General features: G+C 42.7%; 1 protein-coding gene across 1 annotated transcript in view; it reads right to left on the reverse strand.

Moving 5' to 3' along the window:
- LOC119176883 (synaptogenesis protein syg-2) overlaps nt 1-21390 on the reverse strand; it is a 150607-nt gene that overhangs the window by 54382 nt on the left and 74835 nt on the right. Inside the window, exon 5 of the mRNA XM_075876457.1 lies at nt 18191-18478. Within this exon, the coding sequence (XP_075732572.1) occupies nt 18191-18478 (288 nt within the window). The remainder of the gene's footprint in view (nt 1-18190; nt 18479-21390) is intronic.

Consider the following 21390-nt stretch of genomic DNA (forward strand, 5'->3'; position numbering starts at 1 on the left):
ATATATATTGTAAAGAAGAGGAAGTATTCTGGCGCAGAGGCAGCAGCATCGAGTGTGCAGCAGCGGCTCGAGCTCGGAAATTGCGGCTGGTGCATCGCCTTCCAAGCCTTCCAAGCACCAACCTTTCTGCTTAATAAATCTCCTTTATAATTGGTGGAGACGTGCCGGGTACCGTCCCTTACACCTTCCCGCTACCATCCTGGAACTCCGTTCTCGACGGCTACCTTCTGCTATGCCGGACGCCGATCAGCAGACGCTTCCATCTCTTCCGGCCACCTGTCCAGGCAGTGTTCCTCAGCGGAAGCCTCCAATCTTCAGTGGAACAGATGACAACGACGTTGAAGAGTGGCTCTCGACTTTCGAACGGGTGAGCGCTTTAAACAGATGAACGGACGCGGACAAGTTGACACGCGTTTCGTTCTATCTCGCGGGTGTAGCCAGCCTTTGGCTTAGAAACCACCAGGCAGACGTCCGAACATGGCCGCAATTTAAAACGTCAATTGTAGCAGTCTTCGATCGACCTGCCGTCCGAAAACTTCGTGCCGAGCGACGTTTACGCACACGCGCACAAGAAACGGGTGAAACCTTCACAAGTTACATAGAGGACGTCGTCGATTTGTGCAGACGCGGGAACGCCGAAATGACGGAAGCTGAAAAATGTAAGCACATCCTCAAAGGGATTGACGACGACGCTTTTCAAATGCTCTTGGCGAAAAGCCCGACCACTGTTAACGACGTAATTAGACTCTGCCAAAGCTACGATGAATTGCGGAAGCAGCGAGCTCTGACAAGACGTCCTCCAGCGCACGATTTGGCATCGCTGTCTAGTGTGATCAGTGGTCATGACCACGCGTCACTAATAGCCGAAATAAAAGCATTTGTCCGCGAAGAAGTTGCACGACAGCTTTACTTGGTGCCTTTCACACCAGAAGCTACCACAACTTTACCATCGTCTCTACGTGACGTCATTCAAGGAGAGGTCGCCGAGGCCTTACCAGCTGCTCGCGAGCCTAATCTTGTGGCTGCTCCTCTCACCTACGCCGCGGCTGCAGCCATGCCAACTCGCAAGGCGCCTGCGCCTCCGTTCCAGCCTCGCGCGAGCTATCCCCCAGCTCCAGTTCACTGGACCAGCACTAACACCGCCAACCCGTGGCGCACCCTCGATAATCGCCCGATATGTTACGCTTGTCGATACCCCGGACACGTCGCAAGGTATTGTCGCCGCCGGACGCATATCACCAATGAAAACCGCCGTGAGCCTTTCTTCCCGCTTGACTCCAACGCGCGATACGGTTCCTCCACTCCAATGCCAGCCCGCTACCAGGACGACCACCGCCCTCGGCCGGGACGTCTTCGCTCGCCCTCTCCACGCCGCCGCTCGCCTTCTCCTATGCGTCGACGGCCCGCACCTAACGAGGAGGAAAAGTAGACGACGCAGTTCCTGAGGCAAGAACTGCGCAAGTTTCGGTTTGCCCAAGTCCTCATTTGTCACCTACCAATGTTATTGATGTGTTCGTCGAAAATATCCCTACTGTCGCTCTTGTAGATACCGGTGCAGCTGTTTCGGTTATAGATGCTGGATTTTGCCGTTCAATTCGTAAGGTTACGACGCCTTTCTCCGGATTATCACTTCGCACAGCCAGTGCTCAACCTGTTCAACCGACCGCAGTATGTACAGCCCGCGTGACAATTCAGGACGTTCTGTATACGATAGAGTTCGTGGTTCTTTCATCATGCTCCCATAATATTATTTTGGGATGGGACTTTTTGTCGCGTCATAACGCCGTAATCGACTGTGCTAGGGCTGAGGTCGAATTTTGCTCACTGGATGACCAAGCGTCCGTCGACACCCAGTTTGCCGCTAAACTTGTCGTTAGCGATGACACCTACATCCCTCCATGCTCTTTTGCGTTCGTGCCAGTTTCATGCAGCGCCATATCCGACGGCACGGTCTTCTTCACACCATCTCCAATATTCGTCGCCCGAAGAGCTCTCCCCCTGCCTTTTGCTGCTCTCGATCTTGTAGAAGGGTCAACCAGAATGCCAATTTATAATCATGAGTCGTCGTCTTTATCCCTACTTTGTCGCGAGTGCCTTGGCCAGGTCGAGACAATCAGTTCTTACAGAATTATATCCGTCCCCGCTGAGGTGCCTTCTACCTCCGTCTGTGAACTGGCTGTCGTCTCAGCGCCTGACTCAACGTCGGCAAACATATTTCAACCATTCATCGCTGCAGATTTGACATCTTCGCAGCGTTCACAACTCCTCACCATTCTTGAGAGCTACCGCCACTCTTTCGACGTTGAACAAACATCTCTCGGCCGTGCCTTAGCAGTAGAACACCACATCGACACTGGGTCCCACTCACCGCTGCGACAACGACCATATCGCGTGTCCGCTACAGAACGCCGCGTCATTGCTGACCAAGTAGACGACATGCTTCTCAGAGGCGTCATTCGACCTTCACAGAGCCCATGGGCGTCTCCGGTGGTTCTCGTCAAAAAGAAAGACGGTTCTATTCGTTTCTGTGTCGATTTCCGGCGATTGAACAAGATCACGCTGAAGGATGTCTATCCACTACCGCGCATTGACGATGCTTTGGACAGTTTGCAGGGTGCCGAGTTCTTTTCCTCGTTAGATTTGCGGTCAGGCTACTGGCACGTGCTTATGGCGGAGGCCGATCGCCCCAAAACCGCTTTTGTCACGCCAGACGGCTTATATGAATTTACCGTCATGCCCTTCGGACTTTGCAATGCACCTGCAACGTTCGAACGAATGATGGACAACATCCTGCGTGGACTAAAATGGAAGATATGCTTGTGTTACCTCGATAATATCGTGGTCTTCGCCCCTAACTTTGACACACACTTACGTCGCCTTCAGCACGTCCTTACTTGCTTAACTAACGCCAGTTTGCAATTAAACCTCAAAAAATGTCAATTTGCCATGCGTCAACTGAACATTTTGGGCCACGTTGTTTCCAAGGAAGGCATCCTCCCGGATCCCGAGAAATTGCGAGCTGTTACGGCGTTTCCTAAACCTGCCACCATCAAAGAACTTCGAAGTTGCATCGGCTTGTGTTCGTATTTCCGGCGATTCGTTCGAAACTTCGCGTCTATTATATCACCTCTCACGCAACTTCTCAGCAGCTGTAAAGACCTCTTATCGTGGTCTCCTGCCTGCGACGAGGCTTTCACCACCCTGCGACGGCTTCTTACGACGCCACCCATTCTACGCCATTTCAATCCTGAAGCTCCAACTGGAATCCACACCGACGCCAGTGGTGTAGGCCTGGGTGCTGTGCTCGCACAGCGTAAACCGGAACATCAGGAATACGTCGTGGCATACGCTAGTCGCACACTTACCAAGGCTGAGAGCAACTACAGCGTCACAGAAAAGGAGTGCTTGGCCATTGTGTGGGCCCTTGGAAAGTTTCGGCCATATCTATATGGTCGTTCTTTTGACGTCGTGACCGACCACCACGCGCTGTGCTGGCTTTCGACGTTAAAAGACCCATCTGGCTGCCTCGCTCGCTGGGCGTTGAAAATTCAAGATTACGACATACGCGTGGTTTATCGGTCAGGACGGAAGCATGCTGACGCCGACGCCCTTTCCCGTTCCCCCCTGCCCCAGAATGCCACAGCTGACTCCGCTTGCGATTCCACATTGTCATCGCTTGACTTTGACACCATTGCTATCGAACAACGCAATGACCCGTGGACTGCGTCTCTCCTCAATCATCTCTCCGACACTTCTGAACTCCCAAAGACGCGAACGCTTCGGCGCCAAGTTCCACACTTCTCGATACGTGACACGCTTCTCTATCGACGCAACTACGCACCAGAGGGACGCAAGTGGCTGCTCGTCGTTCCACGAACCCTGAGGTCGCAGATTTGTTCCTCTTTTCACGCTGACCCACAATGTGGCCACGCAGGAGTCTTCAAGACCTACGAAAGGCTTCGACATCGCTACTACTGGCGTGGCATGTATACCTTCGTTCGCAACTTCGTCCGCTCTTGTGCCGAATGTCAGCGCCGAAAATCTCCACCACACACCTCCGCCGGTGAACTGCAGCCTTTACCATGTCCTTCCCGACCCTTCGAACGGGTTGGAATAGATATTTATGGGCCACTTCCATTGACTCCGACTGGCAACAGGTGGATAATAGTTGCTATCGACCACCTAACGCGCTATGCTGAGACCGCTGCTCTTAAAACGGCTACAGCACAGAAGGTTGCCACTTTCCTACTGCGTCATTTTGTGTTGCGTCATGGAGGCCCTCAAGAACTCCTCAGTGACCGCAGCCGCGCCTTCTTGTCCGAGGTCATTGAAAAATTGCTCGCTGAGTGTGCTATTGTACATCGCACATGTACCGCTTACCACCCACAAACCAATGGGGCTACCGAGTGCTTTAATCGTACTCTCGGTGACATGCTATCTATGTATGTGACGCCTGACCACCCTAACTGGGACTTAGTTCTCCCATTCATTACATACGCCTATAATACAGCAACGCAAGCGACAACAGGCTTCTCCCCTTTTTACCTCCTCTACGGCCGTCACCCCTCCCACACCATTGACACCATTTTGCCCTATCGACCAGACGCGTCCGAGTGCCTACCGATCTTGGACGCCACCAGACACGCAGAAGAATGCCGCCAGTTAGCTCGTCGCTTTACCTGCGATGACCAAAACAGGCACAAAGCAATTCATGATGCCCAGACCTCAACTCCCGTTTTTCTTCCGGGTTCTCTTGTATGGCTGTCAGTGCCGCATCGCACACCAGGGCTCTCTTCCAAACTTCTGCCAAAGTACGATGGGCCATATCATATTGTCGAACAAACTTCGCCAGTAAACTACCTCATTGAGCCTCTTACGCCACCATCAGACTTGCGACGTCGCAACCGCGATGTTGTACACGTCCAGAGGCTCAAGCAATACCACGGTTCAACGCCGCCTGCCCAGGACTAAGTCGCCAGGATGGCTCCTTTTTTTCTCCGTGGGGCCATTGTAAAGAAGAGGAAGTACTCCGGCGCAGAGGCAGCAGCTTCGAGTGTGCAGCAGCGGCTCGAGCTCGGAAATTGCGGCTGGTGCATCGCCTTCCAAGCCTTCCAAGCACCAACCTTTCTGCTTAATAAATCTCCTTTATAATATATATATATATATATATATATATATATATATATATGCAGACGTTCAAACAGTAGTCCATTCTGCCTCAAAATAGGGTGTTTTTATTTTGTAGTCCCTTTCTAGCTATTAATTATTATTATTATTACTAATATAATTAGGGATATTTACTGATTCAACATGCGCAGGAACAACCATATGTCCTTTTTCAGGTGCATGCAAAATTAAAACAATGAAAATAAATGGTACGACGCAGACAGTTTTCAGATAAGGAATCAAATAAGAAGAGTGAATACCCGCAGTCAAAGAGAGATTGACACAAAATGGAACGAATAAAAAGGCAAGACGATAATAATGCAATGGTAGTGAAAAATAATGTGGCATATACAGAACTATGTGGAAGTCTTCCTGAAAGACGAAAAAAGAAAAAAAATTATATAACACGAAAAACTATGCTAAAGCATGCAAAGCTGAAGTAAAAATAATGACGACGGACCTGCGAAACTTGCAGCTCAAGAAAGTTAACATTATAAAGATTTTCTATTTCGTGAATGGTACAGCGTTAGAATATGTTGGAAGGTACATAAAATAGTCTATTCTCTCTGGTTCCCTTACGCAGAATCCGAAAACAACTACAGCTGAGGAGTGAAGGGCAGGATGCCCTACCGTCAACTAGCTTGTCAATATATGACAGGTCAGCGTGATTTCATCAGCAGCAAAGTGATTGCAGTGACAATAGTCTGGCAGCCGTAAAACGAGATCCAGAAACATTTCAAGGGAAACTATGGTTGCAGGTGGTTATGAATTCTTTCTAGACTCACTCAATGGTGGGACTTCTGGAATCATAAATGTCATTCTAGATAACAGATGCATACTCAAGTTGAAGAAGGCTCACTGCGCACAATTTCTCAAAAACTGTAGGACAACTGAATTCTGGAGACATTGTGCAAAATCAGAAGAGACTACAAAGGCGTCCCATGGCAGCACGTTTAGTGTAGGCAGAAATATTTACCATGCCATCAAAAAACAAACCAACATCTCTGATCTCATAAATATTACATAACGACATGATATTGACCGATTATCAAAACGACACGATGGATGTTTTGCCAAATATAGTCATGAATTGGACCTTTGAGGTATTGAGACAAAGGTTAGTGTTATCACACCATTCGGAGAAAGAACACAAATTTGACTGCAGCAAGTGACGGGCATTATTTTATTTATTTTATTTATTTATGGAATACTGCGGACAAAAGTGTAAGCAGGGTGAGCAAACATGAAACACACCTAATAACAGAATGAAACAAGATTTCAAAGCGTTTTTACACAATTTCTTTGCATATAAGACAGAAGAGTTATGACTTTAGAAAAGTAACAATTGAACAACAATGTGATAATACAATTCTAAGGAAGTCATGAAAGAATAGTATTTACACAAAGGTCAAGGGCGTTGAGGAAGTGCTTCAGTTAGTTTATTCCAATCATCTATTGTTTGTGAGAAGAAGGAGTACCGAAAAGTATCAGTCCTTGCGAAGATTGGCGTTAGGGAACTAGGATAGTGGTGCCGAGTGGGTCTGCTTAACAAGGGCGATACGTATGCTGCGGTGTCTAAGGATAGCCTGTGGTTTACTATGTCTGAAAGAAACTGTAGCCGACTTCTTTTTCTTCGAATTTGTAATAGTTCTATACCATTTGCCGTTAGTAATGCAGTGGGGGAGTCGGTTGACATAAATTTACTGTATATTAATCGTACTGGTTTTCTTTGAATTCTTTGTAGGTTTTGAACGTTAATTTTTTTGTGGGTATCCCAAACTATGGAGGCGTACTGAAGTTTAGGCCTAATTAAGGAAAAGTAGGAGAGGAGTTTAACACTAAACAGAGTATTTTTAAATATTTTGATGTCAGCGGCATACCAGAGGAGATAATAGTGAAAAATAAGAAAAGAAACGCCATTACCGTAAATATAAAAGTAAGCATGAGTGGACCTAATACCAACTCTTGAAAGCCCTAGTAGCCGCTTTGTACAAGGAAGACGTTTGGCTATTTATGGACACAAAACTTGATGCAGATAGCTATACAGGATAATTTCAGCAGATGAATCAATATCAAAGTGTGCAAGTTTAATCAGAATCAGTGAGTGTCTAAATAAGTCGAAAGCTTTGCACAGGTCTCAGTAGAGTATACGTCAACCTCCCTTTTCTGAGAAATAGGTGGAGAGATTTGCGTCATGAAACTAGCACGATATGTGGTAGTTGAATAGCCAGCAAGAAATCCATGTTTATAAGAAGTAATTGATTTTTAAAGGTAAACTACAATATTTTGTGAACAGCCAGCTGGAAGATATTTGATGTAGTACACAGTAGAGAAATCGTGTGATAGTAAAACAACATCTGTTTTGGAGCCTTATTTAGGACTAAAAAAACAAGCGCAGTTTTTCACATGCTGGGGAATTCGAAAGTGTTCAGGCTGTTAAATAGATACGGTGGTCATTTCTTTGGCAAATATATAACCATAACCCTTTATTATGGTAGAAAGAAAGACATCCGGGCCACATAATAAGGATGGTTTTAAGTGCCCAATGCATCAGCAGATGAAATTTTCCTCCAGCGATGGACCACTAGATATGCTCTTGTGCTGTTGTTCAATTTAGTGCTAGAGTCTCAGGCCCTATAAACGTATGAATAAAGCGTGGCAATACAATCAGCGATGGCATGCACCTCAACACCGATAGAGTCCTGTAGCCGGAAGATGTCGTCACTTTTGCTATATATACCGTTTGCGTGAATACTTTAAAATGTTAGCAGCTTGTCAGAAGAGTTTTTTTTCTAATATTTGAATATATGAACTGTGGTCCCATTTATATAGGCGCTTAGGAAGAGTTCTGAAACAACTTAACTCTTCATCCACTGGCTCAATGGAGAGCATTTAGCCTTATTATGCAGGTGATCTTTATGCTTCAGTGCACTTGTAGGTTTTCGGTGGAACCAGTGGGGATATTAACAATGTTTAGGTTATATTGCGGTATAAACTTACGCATGCTGCTTAATACAAGCTCCGTAAACTGATCAACTTGTTCATCAACTTGGCTTGTCAGTGACCTGTGATTAATTAATGGCTAACAAGGATTGACACAAGCCCGTGTAGCTACCTCTCTTCAAATCAAATCTTCGAGATTGGTTAAAGTTACCGCTGTAGCTCGCTGTTTTTGAATATACAGATAATCTTACGTTAAGTGGTGGGTCGAATTCGTTAGGACGAACAAGAAAGATGTCGAAGCGTGAAACTTGAACTGATTTATTGTTTCATAAAAAGTGGTCTAAGACATTGCCTTCGCAATTGACGACTGTGCCATGTTGCATTGCTATAGGGAATAAAACAAGAAAAAATTCAAGAGCAGGCAGTACTTTTTCTCAATGAAATGAATATAATGAGAATATATAGGCGTGCTCCAGTCAATTCTAGGCTCATTCAAATCACCAAAAACAAATAATTTTTTGTCCACTATGAGAGGAAATCACAAGTTCAATGGAAGACATGACGTCATAAAACAATGCAGGGGAAACGATTGCGGTAAAAAGAAACATTCAAGGCATAACATTATAATAATAATTCTTTGCTAAGCTTGTGAACCCCACGCACCCCAGTATAGCACTCGACAGCGAAGTTTGACTTCCATGAGCCCACCTTCGTCTTCCACACCTGCGAGACTCGTTCTTCTCACCGAACCCCAGGATTCACTCAGGGTTTTTTCAGGCGGGCTCTACTTCACAGTGATCGTAGCTTTAAAGCATTTCGCAAACTTTTCAACAAGCGTAAAATTATGCCGTAACGGCAACCAATCTGCAGGCCTTTTATTAAGCACTTATACCACCTCATTTACTGGAAGCATTGGAAATGCAGCGCCCTCTGTGCATAACGACACGTATATTGTAGTTCGTGTTCGTGCGTCAATTTTAAGCAAAAGTGCAAATCATTCTCTTTTTCTTTCAATAGTTAAACCTATCGTATACAGATGTCTAAAATATTGCATTTCGAAGCGAAAGACACGTACTTGGATTACATAATTTATCTAAGACGATGTTTCGAATGAGACGTAGAGTTATGCTTCTGTAATAAGCCTAAGGTTATTACTCGTCGTCGACCATATTCAGTTTATCCCTTCACGTGTTTTAATAACCTCTACAACATCACAATATTTTGGTATGGTAACGCTTACCCTGACTACAGTAAATCGCTCCGTGAATCATATATATATATATATATATATATATATATATATATGCGTGTGTGTGTGTACCTAGACAAAAATAAAATAAACTAGTGGTCCTCTGCATACACTTGCGAAAGTTTTGGAAAAAAGTCCCCAGAAGTATGTTGTAATACAAAGTAAGCTGGGTCATATTTCTTGCGCAGTCGTTTCAAGAATGATGGATCAATTTCACTTTGCCGATCTAATAAGTGCGCCGAAAGAGCACTAAGAAGACTTAAACAAAAAACAAACGAAAATTACGCTAAATGTTTTATTCGGGGTTCGTTTTGTCGAGTAAGAAAATGGCTTCCCATTACGGTCAGGTTTCTATAACCCATGTAGGCCTAAGGATTTCAGTTTCACAATTTCATTTGTTCGTACACTTCAGACCACTACTTTTTTATTTTATTTTATTTATGAATACTGCAATACCTACTAGAGATTTTCGCAGAGTGGGTTACATGAATTACATGAATACTCAATATGAAGACGAACAAATTTTCAAAACAGGAAGATAAAAACACACAGAAACAAAAGTGCGCACAAAGCAACCCAAATATGCAAAAATTCGAACGTGGTCTTGCGTGATCATGCAATTGCGCCTACTCGAACTTGTTGTTTCAAGTTTCATGCGAATTGGTCTTGCTGGCCACACTCGAACAAAGGTTGTTATGTTTTAGTCTCAAAAATGGAATGACATTGCTCCCGCTACAAAATCCTTTCTTTGCGGCTCGTTCTACAGCTTTGTTTACGCAATGCTAGTTAAAGGTTCATATAAATTACCCGCTTACAGCAGGCTGATATATATGCTTCTTTCATGATCTGACTTATTTTGGAGCTAGAGATGGTGTCGTAAAAACTATTGAGAAGAAACTTGCGAAATACTTTTTTTTATTTTTAAGCAAGTACATTTTGTGGATATCGCTTCACTGATAATCCAGAATAGAAATCAATGTTATAGTGGAAGTCGTGAAAAAAGTACAAATAGGCTATAAAGACTCTTGAAACTTTGGCAATATTTATCTCGAAATTTTTCAACAATCTTTGCAGTGTTCGGTACTAACAATAATAAGTGGAAGGTGAGGTGGCTGGTCCCTATCTCTAAATCAGCGGCTTCTTATTCAGCCGATAATTATTTACCCATCTCATTAGGAATCAGTCCATGCAAAATCATCGAACACGTCACATACTTGCATTTAGTAGGACGTTTAGGAGAACATTTCCTATTTATTGGCTCCCAACATGGATTTTGCATCAAATCAAAATCAAATCAAGTTTTAATATTTCATATTAGGATGTACACAAAAAGATATACAGAATGAGGTCCAGTAGTATTCACTGAAATGGGACCTCCTGTAAAATGTAAACATAAGAATCTGATTGGCAACAACAGCGGCAAAAATAGTAGATTGCAAGGTTACAACGAATGAACTAGAGATACAATTAAAAGACGATGCTAACGTCAACTATATGCAATCGCAAATATAAGCTGTAAAATATATTTATATCTATATAAACAGCATACAATGATAAAGGAAAAAACAAAAGACTGAAAAGAAAAGACATGGCGAGGGAGAAACCGGTTAGGCAGAAGAGTGAGTATCACATAACAAAAACTTTTTTAAGTATTGGCAAAGGTTATGTGTCATTTATTTTTTATTAGAAATGGCAACCTTTCTATAATGATATGGCCGCAAAGTGAACTGTCTGTCTGCCATAATTAGTTCGTACTTTGGGCGGAAAAAAAACTGTTATGCTGCATAAAAGGAGTTGGGTTAGTATTAAGTAAAGATGAAAGAATTGACAATAATGATATTTGCATATTGATTAGTTTGAGAATAAAAGTGACGAGATCGAAGTTTACAAGGCGGCAACATCAATAGTTTTACGTTCTTGCAGCAACTGTTTAGCATTGTGGGTGGGTGGACTAAACGTAGTTAATCGAACTGCCTTGTTCTGAATGAGTTTTAGTGGTTTTAGGTGAATGGTGTACGTGTTACCCTATGAGGTTGTGCAGTAATTGATGTATGCCCCGCCGTGGTGGTCTAGTGGCTAAGGTACTCGACTGCTGACCCGCAGGTCGTGGGATTGAATCCCGGCTGCGGCGGCTGCATTTCCGATAGAGGCGGAATTGTAGTAGGCCCGTGTGCTCAGATTTAAGTGCACGTTAAATAACCCCTGCTGGTAGAAATTTCTGGAGCCTTTCACTACGGTGTTTATCATATTGATACGGTGGTTTTGGGACGTTAAACCCCACAAATTAATGAATCAATCAAGTAATTGATGTATGAGTGTAGAAACGCCAAATAAAGTAAGAGCAAAACCGGACGTGAAAAAAATTGACGTGCTCTGATGAGGATGCGTATTTCGTGAGATAACTTCTTTTTAAGATGTGTTACATGGTTTTCCAATTTCAAGTTATGGTCAATATTTACGCCTAAGTAAACACATTCTTCACTTGCTGATAATACATGCTTATCGATGAAAATGAGCGGAATGCACAGTGGTGATTTATTTTGTGATAAGAGCAAGAGAAATGTAGCTTTAGAGGGGTTAACGGTAAGTCTATTAGTTTTACACCAACCTAACAAGTTGTGAAGGTCACTGTTAAGCTGGGTTACTACTGCTGATATATTTTCAATAAGTATATTAATTGTAGTGTCATCAGCATATATCATGCACTTAGAGAAGGTAAGATATTTAGGCAGGTCAATAATATAAATAAAAAATTGCAAGGGGCCCAAAATTGACCCCTGTGGTACACCTAGATTAGTATTTTAGGTTTCGAATAAACATTGCATATATAAGCAACTTGACATCTGTCTCGTAAGTGGTCGCATAGTAGCAGTAAAGGAGGATCAGGTATGCCAACTGAGTCTAGTTTCATAATAATGGTCCATGCTATCGAATGCACGGGTAAAGTCTACGAATATAGAACCAGTAAATTTACCGTCATTGATGGCTTTCTTTAGTTGGTCAGTAAGAGATATAAGTGCTAAGTGACTAGAATAACCTGATCTAAATGAAAATTTGTCAGTTTAATGCATATCAAACTTGTTTAAATATTTTAACAATTGTTTCTCAACTATTTTAGTGACCTTGCTAAAAAGGGTAAGGTCCGTCCTAATTCGGATACATATGAGTGATCTCCTTTGTTAAAACTGAAGTTATTCTCCCTCGTTAGAGTTCTTGTGGAAAGATTCCCGTTGTAAACATGAGGTTGATTATGTGAGAGATGAAAAAAAATAATACTGGTTTACAAATTATTTGAATATGTCCCGGATGAGTGTTATCCTACCTAGCAATGGTTATTCTTAAATTGTCAATTACTGGTGCGACCTAATCAGGAGTAGTTGTAAACATATAGAATGACTTTAAAAGGCGTGGAGGGATAAGTAAGGCTTGCTGTACATGCGAATTGGCATCAGAAAATAAAAAATCTCTAAAAGCATCTGCAATCGTAACTGGGTAATAATGAGCGAGCATATGTAGTGCGCAGAAAGACGGGGAAGTGGTCCGTAATGTAAGTTTCAAGAACTCCTACTTGTGGCGGATACAAAAGATTTAACAATGCATGATCGATCAGAGTGCTGGAACCACCGGAAACAGAGCGAATAGGGAGGCTAATAAGGCATTCGTAACCAAAAAATTTTAGAAACCGGCTGAACAACTTACAGAGTTTACAGATGAATTCAATAAGCTTAAGTTTATATCGCCCATAATGATAACACTTTTATTCTCTGTAGATAGCTTTGTCATCAATGTTTCGAAAGAAACACAAAAAGCAGATCTTTAGAATGAAGCCCCGCCGCGGTGGTCTAGTGGCTAAGGTACTCGGCTGCTGACCCGCAGGGCGCGGGTTCGAATCCCGGCTGCGGCGGCTGCATTTCCGATGGAGGCGGAAATGTTGTAGGCCCGTGTGCTCAGATTTGGGTGCACGTTAAAGAAACCCAGGTGGTCTAAATTTCCGGAGCCCTCCACTACGGCGTCTCTCATAATCATGTAGTGGTTTTGGGACGTTAAACCCCACATATCAATCAATCAATCAGATCTTTAGAATGAAGGTGATTGGCAAACGCAACCGAAAATGAAATTTTTTGTTATCTATGTTCAGAAAATTATGATCGAATTCTAGCCAAACTGGTTCACAATTTTGAATACTAATCTTGGGGTCGTGTCTACTCGATGGCGGCGAAAATGCTGTAGGCCCGTGTGCTCGGATTTGGGTGCACGTTGAGGAACCCCAGGTGGTCGAAATTTCCGGAGTCCTCCACTACGGCGTCTCTCATAATCTCCTGGTGGTTTTGGGACTTTAAACTACACGTATCAATCCATCGATCAGGTCGTGTCTAAGTTCGTAGGGTATATCAGGAGAGATGTAGATAGCAGCTCCCCCATGATTACCTAACAGACGGCGGGAGTATTCAGATTTGTACCTAGGGAAACAGTACAAGTACTTATCAACGTCACTAAGTCAAGTTTTTGAGACAGCAAATATGAAAAAAGTAAAAAAAAGTTGAAAGCAGTTCATGATAGTCATCGTTATGTTAACGGAGGCTACGTGCAATGAAATAAGTAACAGTACGATTACTATTCCAGAACAATTTGTTTAACTCAGCCGTGCTGTAATATGAAGCCACAGCCGTAATGAAAGGATTGCGTTAAGGCAGGCACAAATGGAAATAGTATTAGTTAATTACCGTGAGGTTCGATTCTTCGGCTATGTGGTATACTGCGGCTTTCTGATTAATTAATATCTGGGGTTTAACGTCCCAAAACCACCACATCATTATAAGAAACACCATAGTGGAGGGCTCTGGCAATTTCGACTTACTGAGATTCTTTAACGTGCACCCAAATCTGAGCACACGGGCATACAGCATTTTCGCCTTCATCGAAAATGCAGCCGGCACAGCCGGCATTCGATCTCGTGACCTGCGGGTAAGCAGCCGAGTACCTTAGCCACTAAACCACCTGGGAGGGGCCACTTTAGTTTTCTTGTTATTCTTGTAAGACCCAACTACTAACGTATATTAACGATCTGTTTATTCATACTAAATCTTTGTTTCGATATAGACTGCATTTTTTTTTCAATTTTGCAAAGGCATTTGACTCTGTATTACATGAATTGCTCCTCCTAAAATAGGTAAACTGAATATCGACCCCAGCCTATTCGCTTGAATTAAGGATTTCCTTTTCAACCAAACACAAAAGTAACCGCTACCGATCATTCTTCCGCACTTTCCTCTGTTACGCACGGTGTACCACAGGGGTCTATGCTGGGCCCAATGTTAAATCTTATTTATATCAATGACCTCCTTAACGCTATTGTTTTTATGAAGTCAACTGTTCGCAGATGATTGTGTTATTTATCACAAAATAACTCATTCTTCCGATTCACTAAATATCCAACCATTTATTACTATGTTGCGACATATGGCCTATGCAATAACTTATTAGTAAATTTAAGCTCATGAGAGGTTACCGATGCCTTCGCAACACACACTGCAAATACCACCTCACAGGAGTCTCCTTGAATTTTGTTAACTACTACAAATAGTTTGGATTTATTATCGCTAAGGACATTTCCTGGAAGATGCACGTTGACTACGTAACCTGCAATGCTAACCGTTTCTTGGCTACTTGTGGCGTAATTTCTCTAAAAAGCCTTCTTTTCTAAAAGTAATCTTGTATATATCTTCAGTACCATCGAAACTAGAGTACGCATGCAGCATCTGGAACTCCTATCAAACGGAACTAATCAACGCACGTCCACTCGTTTGAAATCGTGCCACCCGGTTTATCTTGTCCAATTGCTCCCATTACTTTTCGGTATCTACAATAAAAAAAAAACACTACGACTACTTGATCTGTCTACGACCTAAATATCTTCGTCTTTATCTTTTTCACAAATATTATCATCAAAGTAAGATTTAAAAACCATTGTTTTCCTTAACCTGAGTACATTTCATCACGCGTAGGCCATAGCTTTAAGCTTGGTGTCCCACGATGCCATACTAACCTGTACAGCCACTGTTTCATCTTCCAAACCAGCTGAGAATAGAACCTCCTTCTCGCCTCTATCGCAACAACTACTAATACTAACTTCAAAAGTGTCATTCAAGACACGGTGCTTTATGATTTTGCTCTCTTAGACAATGCATTATTGCACATCTGTATACATATGTTAACTACTCCTTTATGTAATGTGCTCGGGCTCTGAAAGTATATATAATAAATAAATAAAGAACGCCAACAGTCTAAACGTAAATCTACCGAGTTGGCAGCAATTGTCTGCAATATGTAAGTAATGTTTATTCCATGTCACATTTTTCGGTAGCAGTATTAACGATGCCTAATCTCCTGTGGCAGTATCAGAATCATATTATTATGCTCTATCACAAAACACATCGAGTTCAATGAATTGAGCTAAATGTTACACAGGTGCTTTGTCATGAAACTGACTTACCAGGACCAAAACTTTTATTTGTGGTATGTGGCACTATTTTTATATGCGAAGCATTTCTCAGCGAACTTAGGCACATTTGAGCGTGTCTATCTATCTATCTATCTATCTATCTATCTATCTATCTATCTATCTATCTATCTATCTATCTATCTATCTATCTATCTATCTATCTATCTATCTATCTATCTATCTGTCTGTCTATCTATCTATCTATCTGTCTGTCTATCTATCTATCTATCTATCTATCTATTTATCTATCTATATATCTATTTATCTGTCTGTCTGTCTGTCTGTCTGTCTGTCTGTCTGTCTGTCTGTCTATCTATCTATCTATCTACTATCTATCTATCTATCTATCTATCTATCTATCTATCTATCTATCTATCTATCTATCTATATATCTATCTATCTATCTCGCCACTTACGTTGGCTGCTTTCGTGTTCACCCCCTTCACTTTCCGGGAACCAAAATTAGCATGGGAGCGTAACATGATTCAACGAATATGACGCGCTGGTCACGACATCAATAATGGCACAATCCCGTCGCGTCAATCCTGTCGCGGACGTCGTCAAACACTTGCCGCCAGACAGTTCACAAACCCACGGGCGGCCATGTGCCGCTGGTATGCGGGTAAGTGCCGCAGGTGATTGGCACTCACTACCAAGGAACGACAAAAACACACGTGGGCAATTTTAACGCGTGAGCGTTAAAAAATACCCGACATCACTAGCTTCGACCCGACGAGTGCAAAGAATAAATGTCACGGTCCCAGCTGGAATCAAACCCAAGCAGTCTGCTTGGCAATGAAGCCTTTTACCGCAGAGTTACGCCAGGTCTCAGAACTTCTTTTCATATAGACGCGAATCTTTTTTGAAACGCCAATTGCAGTTGCAGTGCTGCCTACTCAATTTTATAAACATTACATATGTACTTCTTTGATACAGCCGTCACGTCTGGTTAACGTCAATTGTGTTTAGTTGCCATGTGCTGAAGTTGATTTATGTAGCAGTGTTCAGGGCCAGCATCCTCGCGAGCATCAGCTCTTCATATCAGCTTCTGGTGTTGCTAATACCCAGTTGGCATCACCCAGTTGGCACCGTTGCGCAAGTGAAAACAACTGGTTATAGAAACATCTGCAACTTTTCAACATATGTCTGTGCGTGCAATGTTTGTACATATATTTAGCGTCACTTCATGACATGTCGCTCAATAAAAAAAATTGCAACACGGTCACCTTCCCTCCACATGCTTCGCACAACGTTGATCCCTAGGTACGTGGTATCTTCCGTATTTTTCCCCTCACAACTGTATTTTTGATAATAAACACCACTTCTGTCCTCATAAAAGACCAAAAGAGTGATTGACTGTTTTTTGGTCTCGAATTCACCATTTAAAAAAAATCGAATTGCCGCTTAAAATGTTTGATAGCCTCAAAGTGCGTTAAATTATCTTATCGAAAGCAATTTGAATTTCAATGTTCAATTGTAAATACGGAAATATGTAACCAGTATTTTTGCCGATACTGTATAAGGAGAAGTGTTTGGGCATGGTGCACTTTTCGGGCCAATGTTGTTTTCTGGAAATGACGTTAAAACATTGGACTGCTCTGTAAACACCAATTTTCGATTATTCTTCAGTAACGAGGCAAACTGAAATCCAAATGAAGGGCAACACATTGATAAAACACTAAGGTATAGGTTGCACTTGGATTCATTTGATAGTTGTCAAGCCGTATGTGTGTATGACATGCTTGTGAGACTTAGCGCGCAAAGCAAAGGCACAGCCAGCTTGCTGGCAACTACAACACGTCTCACAGCGCTCGTGTGATCAAAAACAACGCCCGTGCTGGTGAAGGCATCGCACCTTAATCAGGCAAAAGATGACACTGATGGGAAGTCATTCAAAAGAGATCAGCCCTGGCATGCTTTGCCTCAGTTAGTTGTGTAAGTTGACGCTTTTTCGTGTTCTGAAGCACAGAAAGACATCCGTATTAGTAGCAAACTTTGATAATATAACTGATAATTGATAACTGTCGCAATTTATGAATGAATGCCACACATGTGAATTTATTTTCGAAGAAATTCTTTTTTTTTGTGCTTCGATTCCCAGTGTTTAAAAATTTCCGAAGTGTTACGTCGAACGCATACTACTGTGGACATATGCAGCTACTGTGTACAGATGCATATGCAGCTACTGTGGACATAAGCAGCTACGTATACTACAATAATTCTGTCTATTTAGTACCTTAGAGTCACTGACAGTGTTTTAACAGGCTACAACGCGAACTTCTATAAAAGAAAAAAATGTGGGTGTCAAGAAAGACAGCGCCCGAACTCACGTTGAACACGGAGGAAGACCCTGTTGGACTCCGAGGCACCCTCCGCGTTTGCCGCCACGCACGAGTAGTGGCCCGAGTTCGAGCTCTGGACGCCACGCAGCGCCAGAGACTGATTGCTAACGATGAAGTTCGAGGTGCGGGTGGGCAGCTCGTGGCCCTCGAAGCGCCACGAGACTTCGATGAGGCGTGGATTGGCGTCCACCTCGCACTCGAAGTAGACGTCGGTGCCCTGCATGATGCTGGACCGGTTCACCCTGTCGCCCCAGGCCAAGCTGACCCGGGGCTTGTCTGAGGGCATGTCATGAAAGAAAAAAGAAAGAAAAAAGCATGGCAGATGCATATTGGTGGTATGTAACACGGGGCCTCATAGGGCAATCATGAAGGACAATAAAGAAAACTCACAGAACAGTAATAAAGAAAGCGACAAGAGTGTTTCAAGAGCACTTTTTGAAAGTCTTGGAGCAAGTGCTACAAATATACATGCGTGGCACCCGCTACGCAATATATCATCATAATTTTTGTGAAGTATGGAAGCACTCGATATGCCATTATTTGTTACTCTGCGTAGCAGCAAAGTAACCGCTACACACCTTTGAGACCTTACGTGAGCTTTGTCGGTGTGGTGACTAATGACGACGAAGAACTGTGGCTGAGCCTTTTGTAAAGAGTTGAAAGAATTCGGTGACCTACTACTTAAGCAATGCGTAGTGTGCCTGCTCGTTATGTTACTCTTGTGAAACGCTTTGCTGCGCATTTTAACGTGATATCTTCCTTGACATAAAGCCTGCATAGGGTTTGTTTGCGAAGGCTTTTCAAGTGCCAATGTGGCTCTACGATAGAAGACTAGTGTGCCACGAGGAGGGACCGAATTCGAATCCCATTCTATTCTGAATAGTTCATAATAAATTTACGCGACAGTGGTAGCGGACGTCGGTAGCAGCGGACAACCACGACACCGAAATCAGCTGTTGTGACGTCATAACAGCTGTTGTAAAGAACCTAGAGGCGACTGTAATCCTTGATTTCGGTGTCACGTAGTCGCACCCTCTTGTCGGTGTTCCTGTGCCCTTATGTGTATTCTAGAGTGCCCAAAGGAGACATCGGCAGGTCTACGGCTTCGAAACTCAACGCCATTGAGCCCACTACCGTTCTAGATCTCCGCATCAAGGCATAGCCATAAAAGCAGCTGGTGACGTAAGCAGGCACACACCCTTACAAGAGGAAGGGAAGGAGGGAGAGCAAGGTGCGTGACACCTGCAGAGTGCCGGAAAAAGAACACCTTACGTGAGCCCTGTCCTGTGATATACCTGAGGCAAACGCTGTGTAAACAGGCGCACAGCTGCTGCAAGAAGATGTAGGACGGGAAGACAGCGTGCGTCCAGGAGGATGTGACGTCAAAACGTTACATGTCCACTATTCTTTAGTGTGTTTCTAAAATTGTGCCATAGTCCCAGTCTATAATAAATACAAACAATCACTTAACCCACTGCGTTTCTTTTGATGTGCGTTTTCGGTGTTCGGGGGCCATAGTGTACTCCTTGGGTGAATTTCGAGTTTCACACGCTGCACGAGCCACTTGTAAATATCACGGGGTTAAGACATGGTTTATCCAGTTATGCAACGTTCCCAACCCAATAGAGTTCCGTGATGTATTTTTTCTCTATATCAATTTATACCAATCATAACTACAACTTGATTTCTGGTCAGTGTGCATATAATGTCCATTATATGATAAGCAGCACTTGCATTAGGCAATTTCACCCTTCTTAAAAATTTCTCATTTTGCTCGTGGCTTTTGGACACCTAAAACCTGCGCTTACAGTGGGACCTGGAAGGTCAAAAAGTGTCACTAGGTATTCGTCAATTGAAAAGAAATAATTCGTTCGAAGAGCTCGAGGGCTGAGCGTGCGCACAACGCTCCTCTACTTACAGATCCGTTGCTGTCTCTATGAATTGGAACGTTCTTTAGGCTTGCTTCATTATTCGCCAACTATAGTCACGTAAAAAATTGTTGCGTCTTTAATTATTCACTTATATACATGATTTTCGTGAGTGAAATGGGCGTCACTACCTTGGGCTGCTCAACGAATATTTGCTTAATTTTTGTATATCGCGCCTTGAACCGACAAGATCATGAAATGTCGTACGCACAACTGGACCATAACGTTTCATGCGTATGCATCTCTATATACACCAATGCACTCTTTGTTCAGTTAAGCCTACGAAACGGCAAGGATGCCATCCACATATGGCAGCCCTGAAACCCATCCGCAAAATAGTTTATAGAGGTTACACTGCTTTGAAACGACTACAGATGCATTATATTTTAAGCAAATAATATTTAGGAAAATACAGATAGCGTTGTTTTTTTTTATGTGACAGCTTATGAATGAGTGACGAGAGATGTAGATTCTGCTGAACATGAGGCCTGTTCAGGTGTTAATTGTTGTAATTGCGCGCATTTATAACCTCGTAAAATTTAAAACCAGAATACCAATTACCGCCGACATACTATATTAGGACACTAATTAAAGTGCTCTACAACTTCTTCCTTTGAATATTACGCGTTTTAGAGAATATTTTACATAGTTGGTTATTGATCACCGGTAATTATTTATTGGTGCCCATCTCAAAAGATTCACTGAGTCGTTGAAGTTGACGACAAACAACAATAATATTTTTCATTTTCTTACACATTAAATCAAGACAGGTGAAATGGCTTGCACAGTCCATACTCTAACCATTCACAGAAGAAAATAGTTGCAAGTTCTCAATCTTATCACACCAAGGTTTCTTGCTTCTGCATCGCCTTCATTAGGAAAATAGTGTCCTTTAAACAAAAAATAAAAAAAACAAGGGAGGTATTTCGCAAGCACTTCATCTCCCCCTCTTTCACGCACACACAGGACTGTGAAGGCGTAAGAAGCTGCTGAAATTGTACTCATATTCAGAGCTTCCAGTTCTCAGCTGCAAATTTTGGTGATAGAATTTGCACTGCCTAATAATTAAATACATGCATACTCAAACCAGCAGCACATGGGAAATATACCATGCGAAGATGACTTTCTCACAGCCTCTTGATAAGAACTTATTTCCTGCAAATGTGCGCACATTATGGCGCTAAGTTCCTAGCAAATGCGACAATAAATTATTCACAGGGCGGTAAAAAACAGTATTTCGGGCTGGCAAAAAATTTCAAA

This window comes from Rhipicephalus microplus, chromosome X (assembly GCF_043290135.1).
Source record: "Rhipicephalus microplus isolate Deutch F79 chromosome X, USDA_Rmic, whole genome shotgun sequence".
Taxonomy (NCBI): domain Eukaryota; kingdom Metazoa; phylum Arthropoda; class Arachnida; order Ixodida; family Ixodidae; genus Rhipicephalus; species Rhipicephalus microplus.